At 37.7% G+C, this 22558-nt stretch overlaps 1 protein-coding gene across 1 annotated transcript in view; it reads left to right on the top strand.

Moving 5' to 3' along the window:
• The window catches only part of LOC134675194 (neuropeptide F receptor), a 96968-nt gene that overhangs the window by 55553 nt on the left and 18857 nt on the right, over positions 1-22558 (top strand). The window contains exon 2 of the mRNA XM_063533397.1: positions 15039-15248. Within this exon, the coding sequence (XP_063389467.1) occupies positions 15039-15248 (210 nt within the window). The remainder of the gene's footprint in view (positions 1-15038; positions 15249-22558) is intronic.

The raw sequence follows: 22558 nt of genomic DNA, 5'->3' as shown, positions 1-22558 counted from the left end.
CTGTCAATGCTCGTTAATTAACCCCCAAGCATCACATGACATAATTAATCCCCTCGTCTGTAATGATGTAGATACATCACAAATTACATCTTAGTGTTGGGCGACGGGAATGTTCCCAAAACAAAGGAATCAAAATGTCTGTCTTGCTCACCTCTGGCATCGAGAAAAAATACATAGAGTGCTTACTCCATACCTCAGTTTTATTACGAAAAAGTTATAATAGTTATAAGGAAGAAGATCGGAATTCATGTACGTTAAGGCCAATGACGATCTCTTATTTGTTTATAAGCTAATAGCGATATACAGTGTGGAAAGATAAGTCGGGCCCTGGAGGGAAACTACCTTAAATCCTTAAGCTGGCTCATTTTACTTAAAGGAGACATTCCTTTATTTTTTAAAAGAAACCAAACTGCGTCCAAAGATTTTTTTTAAACTTGCTTGCCTCGCCCGGGACTCGAACTGACTAAAAATTCCAAAAAATAAACATTCGCATTTTTATTCTACTAGTCGATACAGTTAATGTTAATGATAACATTTATCCAAGAAACATTGGGTCTTACACTCGTCTGTCGTATAAAATATCCATAAAATCTAATATTTAATTAGTTTAACTCTTTTTTTTTGTCTATATTATTTTGCTTATATTTAAGTTTAGTTTTTAATTAGTTTTATGTTTAGATTATGTAGTGTATTTTTAATTGTAATAAATATTTAGTACTCAAATTTTTTTTAGAAAATCCAAATTGAAACGATAAATCTTTAAATGCAGTTTTATTTATTATAAAAAATAAAGGAATGTCTCCTTTAAGTAAAATGAGCCAGCTTAAGGATTTAAGGTAGTTTATCTCCAGGGCCCGACTTATCTTTCCACACTGTATATGTGAAACATTGTTACTAGAATATTCACTAGATTTGGGATTATTCCCCTCTGACTAATACCATTATCACTATTCACTTTGTCGCCCAGATATTATGGTCACGAATGTGTGGATAGTTAACTCTCTCAACTGAAAGTTACTGGCATCGTGTGAAACTGGATCAACAAATGGCTGGAAAGCTGTTGGGAGCGATTATGAAGGGTTCTGCAATTTTTGTGTGCAATATTGAAATATTACAGACTTTTAAAACAATTTGTAAAACAATTTTTGTCCACCGCTTAGCAACAATAAGTACTTTTTTTTTCTATTATGAATGGGCTTAAGGTGGCCACTGACGAGCCTTCCAACAGTCCAAATAGCGTGGCTGCAATCCAAAATCGGTCCGTGAATGTCAAAAACGTACAATGTTTAATATTAGGATGCCTTCCATTTGGATGAATCCATTGTAACGGCATCCATTTGGAAGGCTCGTCAGTGGCCTGCTTTACTCATGGCCACAGACTAGCCGAGGCGTTGAAATAACACACCTTTTCTTTACTGTAAACTGTAAAACAGTCGGCTAAGAACATTTGTAGTTAAACACCGGAGTATATTGTGTAGTATAAAGAAATATTATCGGAAATATTTAGATTTTTTCCCGAATAGATAGAATATATAATAAATATTTTAACACATGAGAAAAAAAATTATGTTTGTCAGAAAAATATTGAATGTTATTTATTACGCAAGTAAACCCAGAATCACCTATTCCTTTAATTTGGGAATTTTCCCAGGAACACCACTACACTTTTTGTCACACAGATGTATGGGTGTCGATAGTTAATGCTCTCAACTTAAAGTTACTGGCATCATGTGAAACTGGGTCAGCTCTCGGCTGGTGAGTGGAGGGCTGTTGGGAACGATTATCGTAGGTTCCGCGTTCTACCCGCGGCCTAATTGGTAATTATTTTGTTTTTTACTACGTTCCGCTCACAAGTTTCAACTTTCACTCCCTTGAGGTTAATAAATAAAAATAAAATTAGTTTATTTCAGACCATTTAATTTTGATCCATATTTTTGTTAGTGAAGCAGAAAAACTTACATCCTATGTTAGTAGTCACGTAAAAACACTTATAACTATAAACTAACTAAGTACCTTAACATTACTGCCAGCAAAGAGGAACACGGGCCAAGATGGATTATTTGGGCCCTGCCTATCACCACCTCTACCCAGCATTTTGTGAGGAGGTAGTCCAAACGTTCCGACAACTTATTATTTAAAAAAAGTTGCTATGGGCCCGATTCGGATTTTGAAATAGATATCTATTAGATATCTTTTAGACATCACCAAGATACGATAACGATATGTTTAAGATCTAACCTGTCAAATTTGACATTTGCGCGATTCTGGAGATACTCTTGAACGATTTCCTCAGGATATGACTTAGAGATCCAATTCACATCTAATAGATATCTTACGCTATCTAACTTAAAAGTGACATTGGTTGCCCGAATTGCGCTGCAAAAGAGAACTAGTTGATATCTAAACTATAACGTACCTAGAATGGATCTAGTACGTGTCGTCTCTTGTGAATATCTTAAAGTTCGAATACGGCAATACTTTTCACATAGCTTGCATAGGGTGACGGTTGAATTGAGGTGTTCTCTAAGTAAATTCAGTGACAAAATCCACAAGCCTTCAATCAAATTATCTCCAACCATTTTAGTCCCAAGAGATTTTCACCCTCATTCGGACTTGCCTTGAATCAATACGGTATTCAAGTGGTTTTGTCCAACGTGGCCTATATCAGGTTTTGTCCAACGTGGCCTATATCAGGTTTTGTCCAACGTGGCCTATATCAGGTTTTGTCCAACGTGGCCTATATCAGGTTTTGTCCAACGTGGCCTATATCAGGTTTTGTCCAACGTGGCCTATATCAGGTTTTGTCCAACGTGGCCTATATCAGGTTTTGTCCAACGTGGCCTATATCAAGTTAAGATATAGAGTTAGACCAAGAGAAGTGTGCAACGATTTTAATAGCACACGCAGTGCAAGTGTTATTTATACGTCGTAATTTTATAGGACGTTGATGTTTAAAACTCTGCTGAATGTATAGAAATAACACAATGTTTTAAGCTTCATAGGCAAATACCTAGGGACTCCCTGCACACTAAGAGGCAGTTTGCAAACTGATAGCATTGCTAAATAGGTTTCATGCAGGTACTGGGGTAATGGTTAGAGTAGCGCTACCTCGTTTCACGCAAAATAGGCACAACGGTTGTCGATTTGCGGAACATGCCCAAAAGCATTAACTATATACTCTGTATCTTTAGGTATTTAAATAAAAGTAAACAAAATCTACCCTCAAATGGCTCCTTAAGCCAGTTGAGGATAGATGAAAATATTACACGATCACATAATGTAGGTTAAAGTCAGGTTGTTCAGTGGCTGATCCAGACGGTTTTGTATTTGGTTGGTTAACCACTAAATGTTATAACTACCCGAAAATTTACAAATTGTTTGTTTATTTTTATTTATATAGGTACCTAAAGATACAGACTATGAGCATCATGTGCCTTTGATCTACTTGCGTAATACGAGTTTTTGCTAACCGTGGATTTACAATGTGACGGTTGAATGTACGCAAATGTAAGGGGATGTACGGTATGATAAATGTTCTGCCAAAGCATTAAATTGTCCTTGCTTTAATGGGTAATTGCGGCATATTTTTCCCTATATGAACGAAAAGGATCAAGGATTTGTAAAAGTCTGTCATTTCAGTATTTTTTGCAGGGAGAATCCGCCGTAGGTGTATATCATTTTATGTGGTGTGGGATACTTCAAGTATCTACTTGAAGTATAGTACATATCTATGTAAATTTATTTTAAAAAGGTATCACGCGGTACTCAAGCTGAGCTGATACCCAACTTTCGATTTATAACCTAGTTGCTTAAGTCGAAAAAAAATACAGAGAGCAAAACCAAAGTGACGCTTTTGTTATGTACTTGATGATCTTGATACGCCGACCACTGACTAACAAGCCGCCGGACGGTATCGGCCTGTCAGTTAGAACAAAATTTTGACAGTTCCGAACAACTGACAGGCCGATACCGTCCGGTAGACTGTTAATCAGTGGGCCCCTTTAGGTACTTGTTTATTTTGCATTCTGATACCTACATTTCTTCTTTCGATGGCGCGTTGCTCCACCTAAATACTCTAACTAATATTTAATTTATACACTGAAGAAAAACTTATTTTATATCATCATCATCATCATCATCATCATATATTTAAGAGTTGAACTCTTTTCGGTGCAGCGATTTCCATGCATGTCGGGCCTCTGCCTTCTCATTGACAGCCTGATACGACACGACGTTGAGTTTTCTTTACTTGATCTATGGACGTTCTCATTGGTCTCCCCCTTTCCTTGCCTCAACCAGTGGGGAGACACTCCTCACTTCGGCCGAACTCGGCTCCGTTCGGCTCAGCATTGCTCCGAGCAATTATTAGGGCTCCGAGCACCACTTGACTTCCTTTTGCGTGCACGACTACAGATAAGATAATCACTTCAATTTTAACAACCCTAAATAGCCGAAAGGGATAGTGCCATATTAGAAAGAAATAGCATGATTCGACCCTGAACCGCTGTCAAACTTTGGGTTTGGCAGTGTCCTTTATCTACGTTAGTACTATTATTTATTGTGTGCCTCAACTCTCCCTTCAATGATTTTACAGACAAAAAATAAAAAAATAATGTGCTAGGATAAAGGTTTCACATAAAGCCTGGCTAAAAGCTACTATCACCCAAATAACCTTGCTGTTATCAGACAAAATAATACAGGATGCGGGGGCAGATATAAACGAGTGATAAAATGAGACGCAATTTAACGAAATAACGTCAAATAAATGTTTTAAAAGAGTTTGATAACAGTTTGCCGGCTCTGTCGTCTACCATTAAAGTATATTGCTGCATAAAGTAACAAATACGGCCTTATCACATATAACAGCCGTAACGGCTGTAGAAAAACCAGTTTATTATTTAAAATCAGTTGCTTGAGAATAAAAAATAAATAAATAAATAAAATAAAATAAAAATCATTTATTTCAGACCTTGATGGTCCATACACTTACACCAAAAAAAACTAACTACAAACTAAATTTAACTTAAAATTTGATGACAAGTTTTTTTTAATGGTATTCCATCCAATTGTTATACAGGTTGTTTGGTACATCGTTTGCCAGGCCTAAATTTTTTTTATTTGGCGCACATTTTTTTTACTTCTATGCCAGTTTTTCGTATATTGAAAATTTTTACTAGCGTAGTAGTAAAAAAAACCTTGGCCAATTTTGTTTTTCTAGGCATGAGAAGATAGCAAATGACTCAACCTATCTGCCGTTTTAATTTGGCCGTTTTAATTTCTTTTATACAGGGTGTTTGGTACATCAAACACCCTGTATAAAAGAAAGCTAACGAGCAGACGAATCGCCTGAATGGTAAGCGATTATTGTCGCCCATAGACACCGGCAACACCAGAAGATTAATAATTAATGAAAGTTGGACACGTTTTCATATTTTTTTTTTCTATCGAGCCAACCTTAACTTCTCATTCAATTCAACTACCTACTCAACTCTTACTAATCAGCTGAACTTAAGCAAAGATAGGTATTTTTTCGTGCTTCTATTATAAACATATGTTTAATAAAAATGGAAACTATAGGTCTAGATTAAGAGAAGAAACTGTATATTCTGTAACTGTGTATTGTGTAGTAACTGTATGTGTGTATTCTTTGTATGACCGTTTTTTTCATATTTGAATAAATAAACCTAACATTTTTGGGTTTTAGTTAGTCTGGCCTCGCAAGTCTAGCTGTTATCCTGTGAATTGTGATTTTTTCATGGCATTTGCCCTTGCGATAACCTGTATAAAAATTAAAATTACAATATTATTTTTGCCCTCTATTAATGGTAGAATGTTTATTTTAGATATTCACTAAAGTAACGATGGTCTAAATTCGATAACGCTAACAAACTTCTGCCCTAATAAATTAAATTTGTGCTGTCAAGATTGTGGGCATGTTGACTGGGGCCAATTTGCGTCAGTTTTCAATTCGAGATCCGATCTGATAGTAAACACCGTTCACAAACACAATTAATCGTCGAAGACGCAGACTATAGTCTGTATTTTTAGGTAGTTTTAATAATGTAAACAATGTGTTTTTTCATTTTCGGATACTTGAATATTTAGCAGGTAACCAACCAAATAGAACCTATCTGGAGTTGTTCCTTATCGTTCTGAGTCATCATATTGGAGGACACTCAAATTATCGAGGAAACGCAAGAAAATAACGAAAATCTACAGCTACAAAAATTTAATGATGACTTACCTATTTAGAAAATGGTTGGACATAATGTTTAGCTAGCGAACGGGGGTGGCTTTAAGCTATTTCATTTAATCGTGTAATGTTATTCATCCACCCGAGAGGGTAATGCAGGTGCTGGGCATCCCTGCGTTTCCTTAATTCCGTCCCAGGTGGTGTAATGTATGTTACACCATAAATCGTCTGCAATAGACGTAAATGCCAAAGATGATGATTCATCCACCCTCAAATTACTAAATATTCCATCTATTTTTTGGGTTGTTTACTAGGGCGAAGTAATTACAATTGATTAATCAAATTATCCCTAATTATACTTATTAGCAAAATATATACATATAGCAGCTTTATAGTTACGTTGAGTAAGTAATATTATTTTGTATATTCTGTAAGTTTGACACTTCGAGTTGAATTAATTGACTTGAAGTTATTATTGCCCAATAAAATACATTATTGTGGTTTGTTTACATTTTGTTAAATACCCATAGAAATTGACTTATTACAGTTAATTATGAAGCATTTACTAAGAGCACGAGGTACACATTAAGTATTATTATTATTTATTATTTGGAGCCTGTCGTGTCCCACTGCTGGACAAAGGCCTCCCCCCCAATTTCTCCACAAATCTCTGTCCAGTGCGATATCTGGCCACTCCTTTAAGGAGTCTAGTTCATCCCGCCATCGCCGGCAGGGTCTGCCAGGTCCCCGATTTGACTTTTCGGGCTCCCACTCTGAAGTGATTTTGCCCCACAGCTCATTAGCATTCGGCAGTCGTGACCAGTCCAGTTCCATTTTAGTTTGGTCGCCTTCCGAGCTACATCGACTTGGGTACAGTCGCCATCAGATATATCGGGGCGGTCGAGGCGCTCACAAATATTTGAACACGCCTCTATTGTCAGGGCGTTAGAGTGCGTGTTCAGATATTGCGAATACCTTGGCCGCTCCGATATATCTGATGGCGACTGTACATATAGGTACAATTTTAATTTAAAAATGCTACAATTTGAGCGGCACAACTGAGTTGGATTTTATTCACCATTTTTTCGTTATCAACCCAGGTAGATCTACCTACACCTCAACCTCTAAAGGTTAATTTCTGTAAATATTTTTAATTAACACGAGTACCTATTAGTCGTTGCTTATTTTAGAAATTTCCGACGGCAAATTTGTCGATGGCGAAGGCGTTTTAAATTCGATAACGCTAACAAAATTCTGAAGCCCGAATGAGATTGTTATTGTATACGGTATTGATAGTATTTTGATATGACTTTGAAGTAAGTAAAAAAAAATGAAGTGATAGTCACGCATGAGATATGCGCCAATCACAATACATTCGTGAAGGTTGAATCAAAACCAGTCCAAAACCGTTACAAAATTTTCATTCTGAATCGGACCCCTATTTAAAAAGGGAAATTAATTTGCATATTCAAGTTATAGTCATGTTTACGAGGTTGCGATTCGCGTCAGTTTTCGATCCGATATCATCTCTGTCCCTAGTGTAAATTTCAGACGATAACGTGACGTGACGTACGTGTTTGCGTTAAGCTTAGGTATGCTAAGGAGCATGCTAAGGAGCGGATGCTCCATATATTATGATAAATATTCAACTTATAATTTTTCTAAGTGGGTGAAAAGGGGACTTAAAAATTAAGTTGTCATGATTGCTATACAGGGTAATTTTTGGACCGTTAGCCATATTGTGCGAGGTGATTAGGTAGGCCATACAGAACAACTTTTTCTATGGGACCAACTCCGAGATCACAAAATTTTTTTTGGCCGTTTCTGAGATTTTGGTCGAGTGGATATCGACGTTTTCTATGGGAAGGCCAAATTTTTTTTGGGATTTCGGTGTTGGTCCCATAGAAAAAGTTGTTCTGTATGACCTACCAAATCAACTCGCATAATATGGCTAACGGTCTAATAATTACCCTGTATAACTGGCAAATTTTTGACAGGAGCTTATGAAAGGTTATTTAAGTGTCATTTTGTGTGGGTTTTTAAGTTTCCCAAACGTTCCGTTCGGCGAGCTGTTTTAAATCGCATAAAAAATGAGGTGTACCTAAATGTTTATGATACCTAAATACATACAGACGACCACTCTGGCCTAGTGGGTAGTGACCCTGCCTATGAAGCCGATGGTCCCGGGTTCGAATCCTGGTAAGGGCATTTATTTGTATGATGATACAGATTTTGTTCCTGAGTCATGGTTGTTTTCTATGTATTTAAGTATTTATATATTATATATATCGTTGTGTGAGTACCCACAACACAAGCCTTCTTGAGCTTACCGTGGGGCTTAGTCAATTTGTGTAAAAAAAAATTGTGTATAAAATGTCCTATAATACAGATGCGTCATTGAATAAATGGCTCCACGTGGAAAGGATAAAGCGTTGGTTTGAAAGCTACGTATAAAGCCGGATACTCATTAGCGAGCCGTAACCGTAACCGTTGCATGTACTGTAACCAAAAAAAACAGTGTGTACGTGTTTCGCAAGTTTGGAAACCACGTACACACTATGTTTCGCAAGTTTGCGAACCACGTACACACTATGTTTTTTGGTTACAGTACATGCAACGGTTACGGTTACGGCTCGCTAATGAGTATCCGGCTTAAACTTTTCAAATAATATATTTCCACCCAGAAATTAGCGTTGTTATTTATACGGGTATATAAAAATGTAATTATGTCATTTTACATGTAACCAACTTACCTAAAGTTGGTTGCTTATTCTTTATGACTGTATCTTAATACTCGTATATTTTCCTCAAAAATGCCTGTATTTCTATTATCAATAATCTAAAAATGTTCTCCTTTTTAGATAAACTTATAGGTTCCGTACCCAAAGGGTAAAAACGCGATCATATTACTAAGACACCGTTGTATATCATAAACCGTGATAGACAGTTGACACTCTTTGGGAGAGGCCTATGTCCAGCAGTGGACGTCCTCTGGCTGATATGATGATGATGACGAATCACCTCCTTCCTTATACAAATGTATCTACCTAAAAACCCCCGAAGATATTTGTGGGCTACGATAAATCTGCACAGACCCCCTCACAATACTTTAAAGACGATGTCATTCATGTAGATTTCGGGCCCATTTTAGACATTCTATACGTTTTCAGCCGGGCATTAAAATCGGATTAAAACGATAAAATCGGGACCCCTTTATAAACAACTCAGACACATCTGCTCACTTCTAAATCTATGTAAGAGACCCATAGATCACCTCTCCGCTAGATGGAGCATATACCTTAGAAGACTCGAGTAAAATATAAAAAATATATACTTAAATGGACCCGGGTATGTCCTTAAACTACGTCCAAGACCACCGGTGGACGGGCAGCAGCGTCCCTCAAATTCGGTGTACTCGACTGCGATCGCCAACCCGCCTGCCAAGCGTGGCGATTATGGCATTCACCCCCCATAAGGGGGAGGCCTATGTTCAGCAGTGGACGTCTTATGGCTGAGATGATGATGATGATGATACTTAAATAGATAAATATTTGGGTATAAACTAGACAAAACACACAAACAAATGGGACCGCCTCCTTCGTAGACACTACCGGGTTACTACCCGCTAGGCTCCCTAGCCTAGCCCCCGCCTAGCTGCCGTTAACTTAACTAAATTTGAACACATTGTGTGGACATTATTTAAATAATAAAATATGTCATATTGTCGGTCCCGTACTTTTAAGTTCTCTCAACGAAATGGAGGCTTCTAATCTCGGTGAAGATATTTATTTGTGCAAGTATTTATCAATATAACTACTTAAATTATCGTCATCGTCAAGTCTTGCTGAGCGGGCTAGGTTGATTTTTCACGGGCAATGTAAGGAATTCATTCAGAACTTTATTAAAAAAATACAGCGACATCCATCACCCATTTTTCACGACTTCGATAACAAGCAAGACAAGCATCGCTGAAGCGGTAACGTTAAACTCGCAATCAAAATGTTATCTTTAAAAATAATATCAAGCAGTAAACGTGGACATAATGTATTAAAGTGGGACTCCTGACTTGGTAGAACTCTGCTCCGTTCGGCTCAGCATTACGAGCCCCGATGCACATGTTTTCGTCTAGTGAGACCATTTTTTGAGGTTCTCGCGTTTGTTCAAAAATAAAGTTTTAGTTTAAAAATTACTAATATTTAATGCTTATGCTAATGTAATTTAATTTTATATGATAATACTCTGCAATAACTAAATCCAAATACAAGAAATACCGTTTGTACTGAAAGAAAAAAAAATACGTTTTTTTATTTTTTTATTGACGGGTAGGATTAGAAGATATGTGAAAAGGGCTATTACTAGGGAAAGCAACAGGGCTCTGCCAATATACTGACAATTTTGTTTCGAGCCCGTGCAGGCAGCAGTGCTGTAGGAGAGGACAATATGATTTGGACAACGTTTTTGAAAAGTACGTTTTTTCAGCAATAACAGTCTCATGCAATTTTATTATACGATCAAAATAAACTACATTAAACATTACTATTCTGGTTCCCATTACTGGATCATTTTATGTTCATGTGTAAAATTTATTATAATAAACAAAATTGTTGCGTGGAACTAGACGAAATAATTTGCATCGGGGCTCGTACTCCGAGCAATTATTAGGGTTGGCACCACTTGACTTCCTTGTGCGTGCACGACCACAGATAAAGATAATCTCTTGAATTTTGACAACCCTAAATAGCCTAAAGGGATAGTGCCATATATTAAAAAGGGATAGCATGATTCGACCCTGAATCGCTGTCAAACTTCGGGTTTGTAGTACTATTATTTCTTCTGTGGTATTACCCAGTGCAGCTCGACTACGAGTCTTTTGTAAATTTTTCAAATTACGACGTCTACGGGAGGCACTCTTGTAAAGAGCAAAACCCTTTTACAAAGGTTTCTTTTCATATAAGTACTTTTGTGATGTAAACGTATGTAAATAATCCTATGCCAAGGGCATTTTTCGATCGAATAACTCACAAAAGAAAAGGAACAATCGCAATCTTTACTCAAACGCATATTTACCTCAAAATACCTCTTTTTTTAGCGAGAATAGTTCTGTGGAGCCATTTAAGCGTGGCCGACCCTTAAGGACCAGAAATACCCGCTTTTTGAAGAACCAAGGGAGAACTGGGCCATATTGGAATTCAATATGTGTACGGTCGATACCCTAACTTAAGTACCTAATTAAAGTTGCGATACCAATTGTAAATAAAAATGCATGTACTTATGTTACAGAACCGACTGTCAGGCCTATTCGGATTTCGAGATAATCACAAGATCTAGAGACGATTTAGAGATCAACTAGATCTACATTCGATATCGACTAGATGTGACTTGGATATCTAAGTCATAACTTGTCGAAATCGTTCAAGAGGACCTCCAGAATCGCGGAAACGTCAAATTTGATATATCTATCTTACTCGTACAAATATCTTTAAATTATCCATATCGTAACTTGTTGAAGTCTAGTAGAAATCTAATTCATTTTCCGAATCGAGCCGTGTGTGTGTGTGTGTAGAAAACGCGAGAGGTTAAAGTGTTATAATAGCAAAGTAAAACAGAACTTTTAACAGTTTTAACTCTGTACCTTTTCCATTCATAAAAATCTTTTCCATTCCTAAAGTAGGTACAAAATGTGGCCTAAATGACCTGAATCCTCGATTAGCGTTATAAATACCAGCCATCCATCAAAGCCTTACAAAGCCTGAATGGAATCTTAAAGTTCTGACTGAATCAGGGCGGAAACCTTTGTTCGAGTCTACGAGGCCTATTCTGTTTCACTGATTTGGTATAGTTTTCGTTTTGTTTTGATACGACCTCGAGTTAATTTTCGTCTTATTTTGATAAGTACGTGCACCACTGCACCAATCACCGCTTAGAGTGACATTCCATTTCCAACTGCAGTTGCAATACTGTTCATTTTACTATGGAAACGCGTCGCTGTCGTTGTCAATTTCCATAGTAAAATGAACAGTATTGCAGTTGGAACAGCAGCTGCAGTTGGAAATGGAATGTCACGTTCAAGGTGACGTTCGAATGGCAACTGAAGCTACTTTAATATTGCGACGACTGCTGCGGTTTGACTCCGAATTGAGAACTTCAACTCAAACTCAAACTCAAAATATACTTTATTCATGTAGGCCTAGCAACAAGCTCTTATGAATCTTAATCTAATTATCAGAGCAATTTATTGATGTTAATATTATTCCATAATAACATTGGATTATTATACAGATCAAATTTTACACTAAGAATTTCACAAAAGGATCGTCAAACATTAAAAAAATTGTACAAAAAAATACTAGCAGCAAATAATGACGCAGCAACAGTAGTGCAGCTGCAGTTGATATCCGATTGGTGCTTACAAAATATAACCTAGTACGGATATTTTCTTTCCATCATTGAAAATTTTACTAATAATACAATATTTAATTTATATAAAGCTAAACTAAGGGAGTGTGAGTGTACGCGTAGCGCGCTAACTACAGACTGTATGAAAATATGATGACAACCTTACCAAATTGTAATCACAGAATCGGCTCTAGACTTTAGTTACTGGAATATTCAGATCAAGAGCAAAATGGAGCGGACGGGAAACCTAACGTTTCTTTCGCAAACTCGCTTGTTGATTTCTTTTTATTGTTTTTTCCATTTGGCTACGGAACCCTTATGGATTCGTCATGTCTGTCTGTCTATCTGTCCGACGTATGTCACAGTCACTTTTTTCCGAAACTATAAGAACTATACTGTTGAAACTTGGTAAGTAGATGTATTCTGTGAATCGCATTAAGATTTTCACACAAAAATAGAAAAAAAGACAATAAATTACATCAGTACTTAAGCTACCAACTTTTTTCCAGAATTATCCCGGTCGTTTACCCCAAATACTCGGATGTGAGCCGCCGTACGTGATAAAATTACCATTACTGATACCTTCAGGGATATATATTTGGTGAAATGAAAGGACTGATATCACGTTACAAGTGTTACAACGTAAAAGTTGTTAGGGTCAACAAGTGGGACCAACAATTCTGTGTTATATCACAGAATAAATAATATTACTAGGTACGGAAAACTCACTCTCTAACAAAACGCGTCTGTTACGATCAGGACAGATATAGCCGCTACGTGGCGTAGTGCCACGCGCGGCTTATGGCTTTCCCCAAAATTGGGGTGGAACGGATGTACTTTTAGCTACCTGTAGCAAAGCGACGAAATCGTGGAGTGAGCCACGCCTGGTTATATTTTAGTTTAGAAAAGGGACATTTTATTTTTACGCATTCAGTACCAGCGAGAGCTACGCGGTAGGAACGAAAGGAGTGCTCCCGTACTGGCTTTCTATAAAAATACAGTACCGGAATCGAGAATTCCCGGTTCTCGCCATACAAACCCAGTACCCGGAGTATTCCCTATAGGAACGTAGCCTACAAACAGGGAACCTGCCTAAAGGGGCCCACAGATTACCAGTTCGCCGGACGATATTATAAGGATCGAAAGAACTCGTGATTAAGAATATTTGCCACTTATTAATTAACTTTATTCTTAAATAATTAATCAATCAATCAATCAATCAAAGCATTTATTTTCAGGCTACTAAGGCCATTAGACACACTATACCTTACAAACTAACATATATAAACAATAACAAAAACTTAAATACTAAAAAATAATTTTCGTGACGCAGTTTTCTGTTGCCGCGTCACTTGCTCTGGTGTAGGATTCTGCAGATTCCCACGGAACCGCCGAAATATCACACCTTTCAGCCAGAAGTCCGTGCTCGCGATGGCTTCCAGCAGGGGCCGCGGCACGCGCACCACAAACGAGCTGAAGTGCACGTAATGACGCGATCGCAGCTAGAACACTTTCAACAAAATAAGTAATTAATATTCCAAGGCCTAAGTTCAGTCCCATACTAAGTAGGAATCCTCTAGATCGAGTTAAGAGCAATTATTTCATGCAACCGATGATGCCAAAAGGGGTCATCCATTAATTACTTCACACCAATTTCTAGGTTTTTTGATCCCCCCCCCCCTTGTCACACTTGGTCACATTTGGCAAACCCCTCCCCCCCTAGTGTGGCGTCACATTTTTTCTACGAAATCGCCAAATCGAATTAAGTAAGTACCTAAGTATTATTAATATTTTATCAAAATATTTTTGACGATATAAATATTAGTAATTTTATAACCCAAAACTGCTTAGGAAAGAAAATTAAACGATTAAAAACTATTTTCGTTTTAAAAACTTGTTATTTAAATGTACAGCGAACTAAATAATTTAAATAAATTTTCGGTTACTGATGAAGTTAAAGTGACGTCACAAAGTTTGTGTCTCCCCCCTCCCCCATGTCACAATATGTCACATTTTCTTGACCCCCTCTCTCCCACTAAACGTGTGACGTAATTAATGGATGACCCCAAAATGCGGGGGTGCGCGGGACGAGGTGAGCGAAATCCCGTGCCGTGATTGGTCCGTTCAAAGACACGGACGTCACACAAAGACACTTTCGACTCGAACATGGAGTAAAATTACCGTATGCGTGGCAGAGGGGGTAGCGCGACTATGCTAAGTCTGGAGGATGTTTTGTCTGTGTTCGGTCCATTCCATTCTAGATTTCAAGAAATTATACTGTGGATTCAAACACACACCAAAATAAATATTTTAGAACGTCTATTTCCAGTTGTCCCTTATTATAAATAGATTTCCTAACCTTCGGTTGAATTGCGCATTGATCGACAACTTTTTAAATCGGTTATATATTAAAGTAAATATTTATATTTAAATTCTTTTTTTGTTTCAGCGGCTGGACGCCAACATGAGTCTGACGTTTAATACGTCAGCAAAATGGCTCATCGATATGGCGAACCGGACCGTCATCAACCCGAACACCCTGATAGAAAAATTCTCCCAGAACAGAACGGTTGACGAACCTACTAGAACACTTCTCCTGACCTTTTATGGAATCCTGGTGGTTATTGGGGCCGCCGGGAACTCGTTGGTAGTTATTTCTGTAAGTATTTCTATTGAAATACCTATAAATTATATTATTAAACTCTATAACCGACGACCGGTCTGGCCTAGTGGGTAGTGACCCTGCCTGTGAAGCCGATGGTCCTGGGTTCGAAACCCAGTAAGGGCATTTATTTGTGTGATGACACCGATATTTGTTCCTGAGTCATGGTTGTTTTCTATGTATTTAAGTACATATTTATATATTATATATATCGTTGTCTGAGTATCCACAACACAAGTCTTCTTGAGCTGACTGTGGGACTTAGTCAATCTGTGTAAGAATGTCCTATAATATTTATTTATTTATTTATTTATTTATAACAGCAAACATAATTATTGAGATGGCTAACCGGACCGACATCATCCCGAACATTCTCATAGAGAAATTCTCCCAGGACCGAACGGTTGACGAGCTTACCTGAACACTTCTAACTTTCCATATGGTATACTGGTAATGATTGGGACTACCATGAAGTGTAGTTGATGGTCATTATATCTGTAAATATTGAAATATAAATATTATCACACATAGGTAACAATAAAGCGGTTCGATACTTGCTAATTTCAATTTCAAGTATTTATTTATTTATTTACCTGGGATATCCATAATAGTGTTAGTAGTGTACAACAATCTAGCGAGGGAACGCTGCCTGCGTATTGGGCACCCTCCCGAGAACACCAAATTTTGATAGGTATTTTAAATTTTTAGTTTTAGTTATTTTAATTGTAGTTAGTTTTTGTTTTATATTCTTGTTTATGTCTTTTACTAATGTCATATTTACAAAAAATCTGTAAAATTAATTAAGGTTAGTGACAAACAATTTACAAATAGTTGCTAAACGGAACCTCAATGTATATAGAGAAGTTTTCTCAAAACCAAACCTTCGGCAAACCCGGACTCTTTTTTTGACTTTCGATACTGTCATTATCATCAGCATTACAGAAAGTCGATAGTCATTATTTCTGTAGTCAATCTTCTGTCAGCAAAGTAGCTTATAGGAGAAATTCTCTATGAATCGAACGGTTGACGAACCGAATCGAATACTATTCCTAACTTATAGCATCCTTGAAGTTATTGGAGCTGCTCAGAACTTGTTACTTCTTTCGAATATGAAACAAAATCAGAAAAATAATTTATCAGACAGTCATTTACCCCAATTACGTTAATAGCCCTCGCTTCTAGTGGCATATCCATAATGCCGAAAAGCAATCAAGTGGCGCCGACATTTTGGCATTTGGGATGAGTGGTCAGCGTGGTTTTTAACCGACTTCCATTTCATAGAAGGAGGAGGTTCTGTATTCGGTTGAAATGTAGTCCTCTGAATAAGGGACGGAAAATAACTTCAGTCCCAATCCCACGCTTGCGTGCCGATAAACATGGTACGGACTGTGCCAAGAAGGTTTGATCGTGTGTTCTGAGGTGTGTTCTTAGGTACAGTCGATGTCAAAGATATGTTTACACTTTTGCACCTTACTCCATTGTAATAAGACGAAAAGTGTAAACATATTTTTAACGTCGACTGTACCTACAGAAAGTACGTTCATTATCGTCGTGTATAGCAATCCAACGTACATCCTTATGGAATCGCACCAAAATCATGGTATACTTCAAAAGTTGGCTTGGCACCGACTTCAAACATATCAGTTGGTAACGCATAGACTTAAAAAGGATAACATTTTATTTCATCCTTTTTGAAGTCGGTTTTCTTTTTTTTGTAAAAAGTTTTTATAAAACACTGATGAGTTGTGCTATTTTTGTATGCATTAAAAATATATTTACATTTAATTGATGATTTCATATTATAAATGTATAATAAGCACTAAGATAAATTTAGAAGAATATGCATAAAATATTAGTCATTCATTATCAATCGCAAATGGTTACCATCTCTTGAGTCTCTTGACAATTCAATTTAAAGTCTTATTTCGGTTTAAAAATATTTTCTGCTCACTCAAACCGCGAATGAGTGAAACTCCGCTAAAAAAATTGTTTTAATTGTTATAAAACGAATACACAATGTGTTAGTCTATCTAGCCAAACCTGGGGATTCAAAAAAAGAGAAAAATATAATCCACCAGCATAGGTAGATGAGTTTGTAATAATTCTGGTCTGGTAATTAACATTACGTGCTCATTTTATTTTATGTGCGCATAAAGTGAAATTATTAGTAGGTAAAATTTACATATCAAAATCATGAAACCGACCATAATATAATTACAAACATTTTAGGGTTTTGCTTTAATGCCCCTCATATTCATAACATTATATAGGAGCCATTATCTGACTTAACACTTGAAGTTATTATACTTTATGTCAGAAACAGCAGGAGGAAATGTAACAGTAAAAATGTAAAATAATGTCTATAATTCTATACCCCACTTTAAGGTCCTCTAAGATAAGAGAATCCCATTAAAAACATTTGAAATGAGAGCCAAGTTGAATGTATTAAGAATACCTTTCCGTCGTTGTTGACTTCGACGGCAAAATAATTGAGATATACGGTCTAATTACCTATATGGGTGCCATATTGTAAAAAGGAAATTAAAACCGATGAAATTACTATCTCATTTAATAATAAATAATAATCTTGGACACGGCGCGGATAGTACGTTGGTTCCTCTCTCTGCAGCCCTGACCACCGGTAGCTTGGGCCTTGCCCCGCTGCTGGCGGCACCCTAGGTTAGGTTTTTTATAATGTGTTTATATGTATTTTTATTGTTTTGTAAGTGTTTTTGTATTTTACTTTTATATTCATATTATAAAAATACCTAATCTAAGATGGAAAATGAATAAAGAGAAAATAATAATAATAATTTAGCGTATGTACGTCCCACTGCTGGGCACAGGCCTCCTCTCAAGCACGAGAGGGTTTGGGCTATATAGTCCCCACGCTAGCCCACTTTGGGGACTTCACATACACCTTTGAATTTCTTCGCAGATGTATGCAGGTTTCCTCACGATGTTTTCCTTCACCGAAAAGCTAGTGGTAAATTACAAATGATATTTCGTACATAAGCTCCGAAAAACTCATTCGTACGAGCCAGGATTTGAACTTTTGAACCCGCGACCTCCGGATTGAAAGTCGGGCGTCATATCCACTCGGCCACCACCGCTCCGCATCGCACCGCACTGCTATCTCATTTACCAAGATGATAAGGGAAGGTTAGCCATAGAAGGGACTATGGCTATGAAGTCAGTGCTGTCAGTCATAAAAATATACATCTTATCGTAAAATTGTAAATCGTTTCGCGAGTTCAGAAAAGGTGAAAATAAGTGGAAGAAGGAGGAGAATAACGAACCAACCGTATCTGGCGGCCGCCACCAAGAACCTAAAATTACATTGAGGTAAGGTCGGCCCCATTAAAAACATAAACTAACACTCATAGCCATAGTCCCTTCTATCTTCGGGCTGCGCTACCGCAGGTCCTTCAAGCTTACATTCCACTCCAAAGGGCTTATTTAGACGATGCGAGAACTCGCATGGGAGTTTCATAACATTGCTGTTTTTGATCGGTCGGTGGAATTGGACGTAACCAACAGTCCGCAATGTAACTAAAATCGCATGCGAGTTCGCGCGCCGTCTAAATCAGCCCTAAGAATGTCGTTTAACTTAACGATTGAACGATTCGCACTTAACCATTCTCATTTAACGTATGCACATTAAAATTAACGCTGATGTGACCGTTATCAACCTACGTTTACAAACGTTAACCATTAATATAAATAAAATAATTTCAGTAAAAATGCTTTTAAAAACCCGCAGTTAACGTGCCCGTTCGTTTTAATGACGTTTTAAATTTAATGGATTCACGGAATACGCCGGTTTTGTCCATCAACTCATATTAATGGTAGGTAATGGTTTACCAACCAGCGCAGCAGAATCAAAGTAACCGATGTAGCCCTCCGAATCGCTAAACTTAAGTGGCAGTGGGCGGTCGGTTCTACGGGCAATGTGCCCGCCCGTAGAACCGATACTGGAGTCAGTTACGGATCGCTGCCATATATGATCCAAAATTTTTTTATTAAGCTATGAGCGTCATCACATATGATCTCTGAGTAATTCTAAGCATTTCTAGCCTCGGAGGCGATAAGAAGCGTGCGTCTAGTCGAGGAGGGCGAAGTACAAAGATGGCCGCCACCCGTCATCATTCAGAAAAATCTGTTCTGGTCTTGGTGGCTACTAGGGCAAGTTTGGTATCATTTTCGTATAAACCGAAGACGTAGAATTCATTGCTGATATTTGTTTTTTTCAGTTTCATAGTAATTTTGCAAGAAAAACGTAAAAAGATAAAAATTTGGGATGGAGGTTTTTGCTTTGAGAGCTAATAACTTTTGTATAGTGGCCAAAAGTATCATACAAAAAATACTATAATAAAGCGCAATTCATGCAGCTTCTAAACATATACATGTTTAGTAATATCCTACTGCAAAAAGATGGTGAAAAAATTATTAAATGACCGTAGCGCGGGTAGTTGGACTCTCGCTAGGCGGCGTTTATCTTACAAAATGGTCGAGTACGAGTATCTACGTAGGTAACTATGCTTACTTTGCTAGATTTTATGATGACGAATATAAATGCTTTCTGTATATTTAATGTCCGCAGTTTCCAGTACACAGACATAATTCTGGTATAGGTTAAAAAAATACACACTGGTATCCCCATGTATAAAGAGGAGGGCGGCTCGCTTAACAAATAAGATCATGTACAACCGCAATTTCAGGTTGGGTTAGGTTAGGTTCGTTAGTTACCTTTTATCCCTCAGAGCAGAAAATAGAAGCCCCGCGAGGCGGGGCTTCGTTGGTTTGCCACCAAGTCATACTTGCATAACCTATATTAGTATGACAAATATACATAGCTGTTATGATTTCTAAATGTAAGCTCTCAGCATAATAGTTATTTGTTTTACAAGGGGGCAAAGTCGTTGTTTAACCGCTCGTGCTAATATTGATACCCGATCAAGCGAAAGATTTCAAAATTGAACCACGAGCGTAGTGAGTGGTTCGAAAAATGGAATCTTGAGCGTTGTAAGGGTTTCAAAGAACGAGGGTTAAACAAAATTTGCCGCCGAGTGAAACACAGAATTTTTCACCACACCAACCTGAAGCAAATATTAAATGTAAAATATCAAACAAAATCAAACCAAATCAAATCCAAATGAATGTTATGTGCAGGTTGAAGTTATTTATTAAAAACCGGGCAAGTGCGAGTCGGACTCGCGCACGAAGGGTTCCGTACCATAATGCAAAAAACAAAACAAAAAAAAACCGGGCAAGTGCGAGTGAGACTCGCGCACGAAGGGTTCCGTACCATAATGCAAAAAAAAAGCAAAAAAAAAACGGTCACCCATCCAAGTACTGACCACTCCCGACGTTGCTTAACTTTGGTCAAAAATCACGTTTGTTGTATGGGAGCCCCATTTAAATCTTTATTTTATTCTGTTTTTAGTATTTGTTGTTATAGCGGCAACAGAAATACATCATCTGTGAAAATTTCAACTGTCTAGCTATTACGGTTCGTGAGATACAGCCTGGTGACAGACGGACGGACGGACGGACGGACGGACGGACAGCGAAGTCTTAGTAATAGGGTCCCGTTTTACCCTTTGGGTACGGAACCCTAAAAACAACAAGTAAGTACCTATAAAATTACTTAAAGTGAGTTATAGCATGAAAATTATCGTGAAAATAAATATTTTGCCTCTTCCTAAGTAGTACAATTTCTCTCATAAATAGTGTTTTAATATTATAAGCAAAAATAAGAGCGCTATTTTATTAGAATAATTTCATTTATAATAGTTATTTCTCGGACGCAATTTTGGACCCGGGTATATCCTTAAATTACGTTCAAAAGAGAGGTATGGGCACTGTGAATGTCATCTCGCTTTGTGTGGTAGGGCACAGTACAGCGGATGTCATTCCAGATCTATCCGAGCAGAGCCCAACTGGGGAAGTAAGTACGTACTTACCTCCATCTTACAGAAAACACCGGTCAAATAGCACTACGCCCCACTCAAATCGTTGCAAGTGCATTAAAATTAAAGTGCATAAAATTATGTCTGTATGATGAATTATGTCTGGATGAAAGTATTTTATTCATCATCATAAAATCTAGCAAAGTAAGCATAGGTACGTAGATACTCGTAGTCGATCATTTTGTAAGATAAACGACGGTCCGCAAGATAAACGAAAGTCCAACTACCCGCGCTGCGGTCATTTAATAATTTTTTCACCATCTTTTTGCAGTAGGATATTACTCAACGTGTATATGTTTAGAATCTGCATGAATTACGCTTTATTATAGTATTTTTTATATGATATTTTTGGCCACTATACAAAAGTTATTAGCTCTCAAAGCAAAAACCTCCATCCTAAATTTTCATCTTTTTACGTTTTTCTTGTAAAATTACTATCAAACTGAAAAAAACAAATATCAGCAATGAATTTTACGTCTCCGGTTTATACGAAAATGATACCAAACTTGCCCTAGTAGCCACCAGGACCAGAACAGATTTTTTTGAATGATGACGGGTGGCGGCCATCTTTGTACCCCCCCTCCCCTTATTGCCTCCCAGGCTTGAAATGCTTAGAATTACTCAAAGATCATATGTGATGAAGCTCATAGCTTAATAAATTTTTTTTGGGTCAACTTCATAACTGACTCCGCTACGATGGCCGTTGGGGCGGAAAGGTTTTCGAGTGGCGACCACGAAGGCGCAGCGTGGGTAGACCCCCCACAAGGTGGACTGATGACCTGGTGAAGGTCGCGGGAGTCCGCTGGATGCGGGTGACGCAAGGCCGGTCATTGTGGCACTCTTTGGGGGAGGCCTATGTAGCAATGCACGCAGGAGAACTTTCCAAAGTTGCGAAACTTTCCACATGAGAAATTCTCGGTAACTTCTGAGAATGTTCTCGAGAACGAGAATTTATTTATTTATCGTAGTTTATACCATGAATATTCACGATATTTTAGGTGTAGTCCTTACCCCCAGAAAATTCCGACTTTTGGTCATCCGCTTCCGGTCAGAAAAATGTATGACGGCCCGGCCAAACGGTCAGACTTAGGTGGGGGGTGCTCGACCAAATGTCATAGAGGGACCCTGGCAGATTTTGACGTCGCCAATATGGCCGGCTTTTTTTTTTACTTTTTTAATTTTGTCCTAGCGCGCTGAAATTTTGGTCACGGAATCTCGGGGTCCCCTATATACCTATATTTTTATTTTTTTTGAAAAATGCTACAATTGCGGGAAAACTGGCCACTTTTATTTTGTATGGCAACTTTTAAACGGTGCGTGATAGGTGGGGGGTGC

The sequence above is a fragment of the Cydia fagiglandana genome, chromosome 21 (assembly GCF_963556715.1).
Source record: "Cydia fagiglandana chromosome 21, ilCydFagi1.1, whole genome shotgun sequence".
Taxonomy (NCBI): Eukaryota; Metazoa; Arthropoda; class Insecta; order Lepidoptera; family Tortricidae; genus Cydia; species Cydia fagiglandana.
The sequence above is the reverse complement of the archived record's forward strand: the minus strand, read 5'-3'. Positions and strand labels throughout refer to the sequence as shown.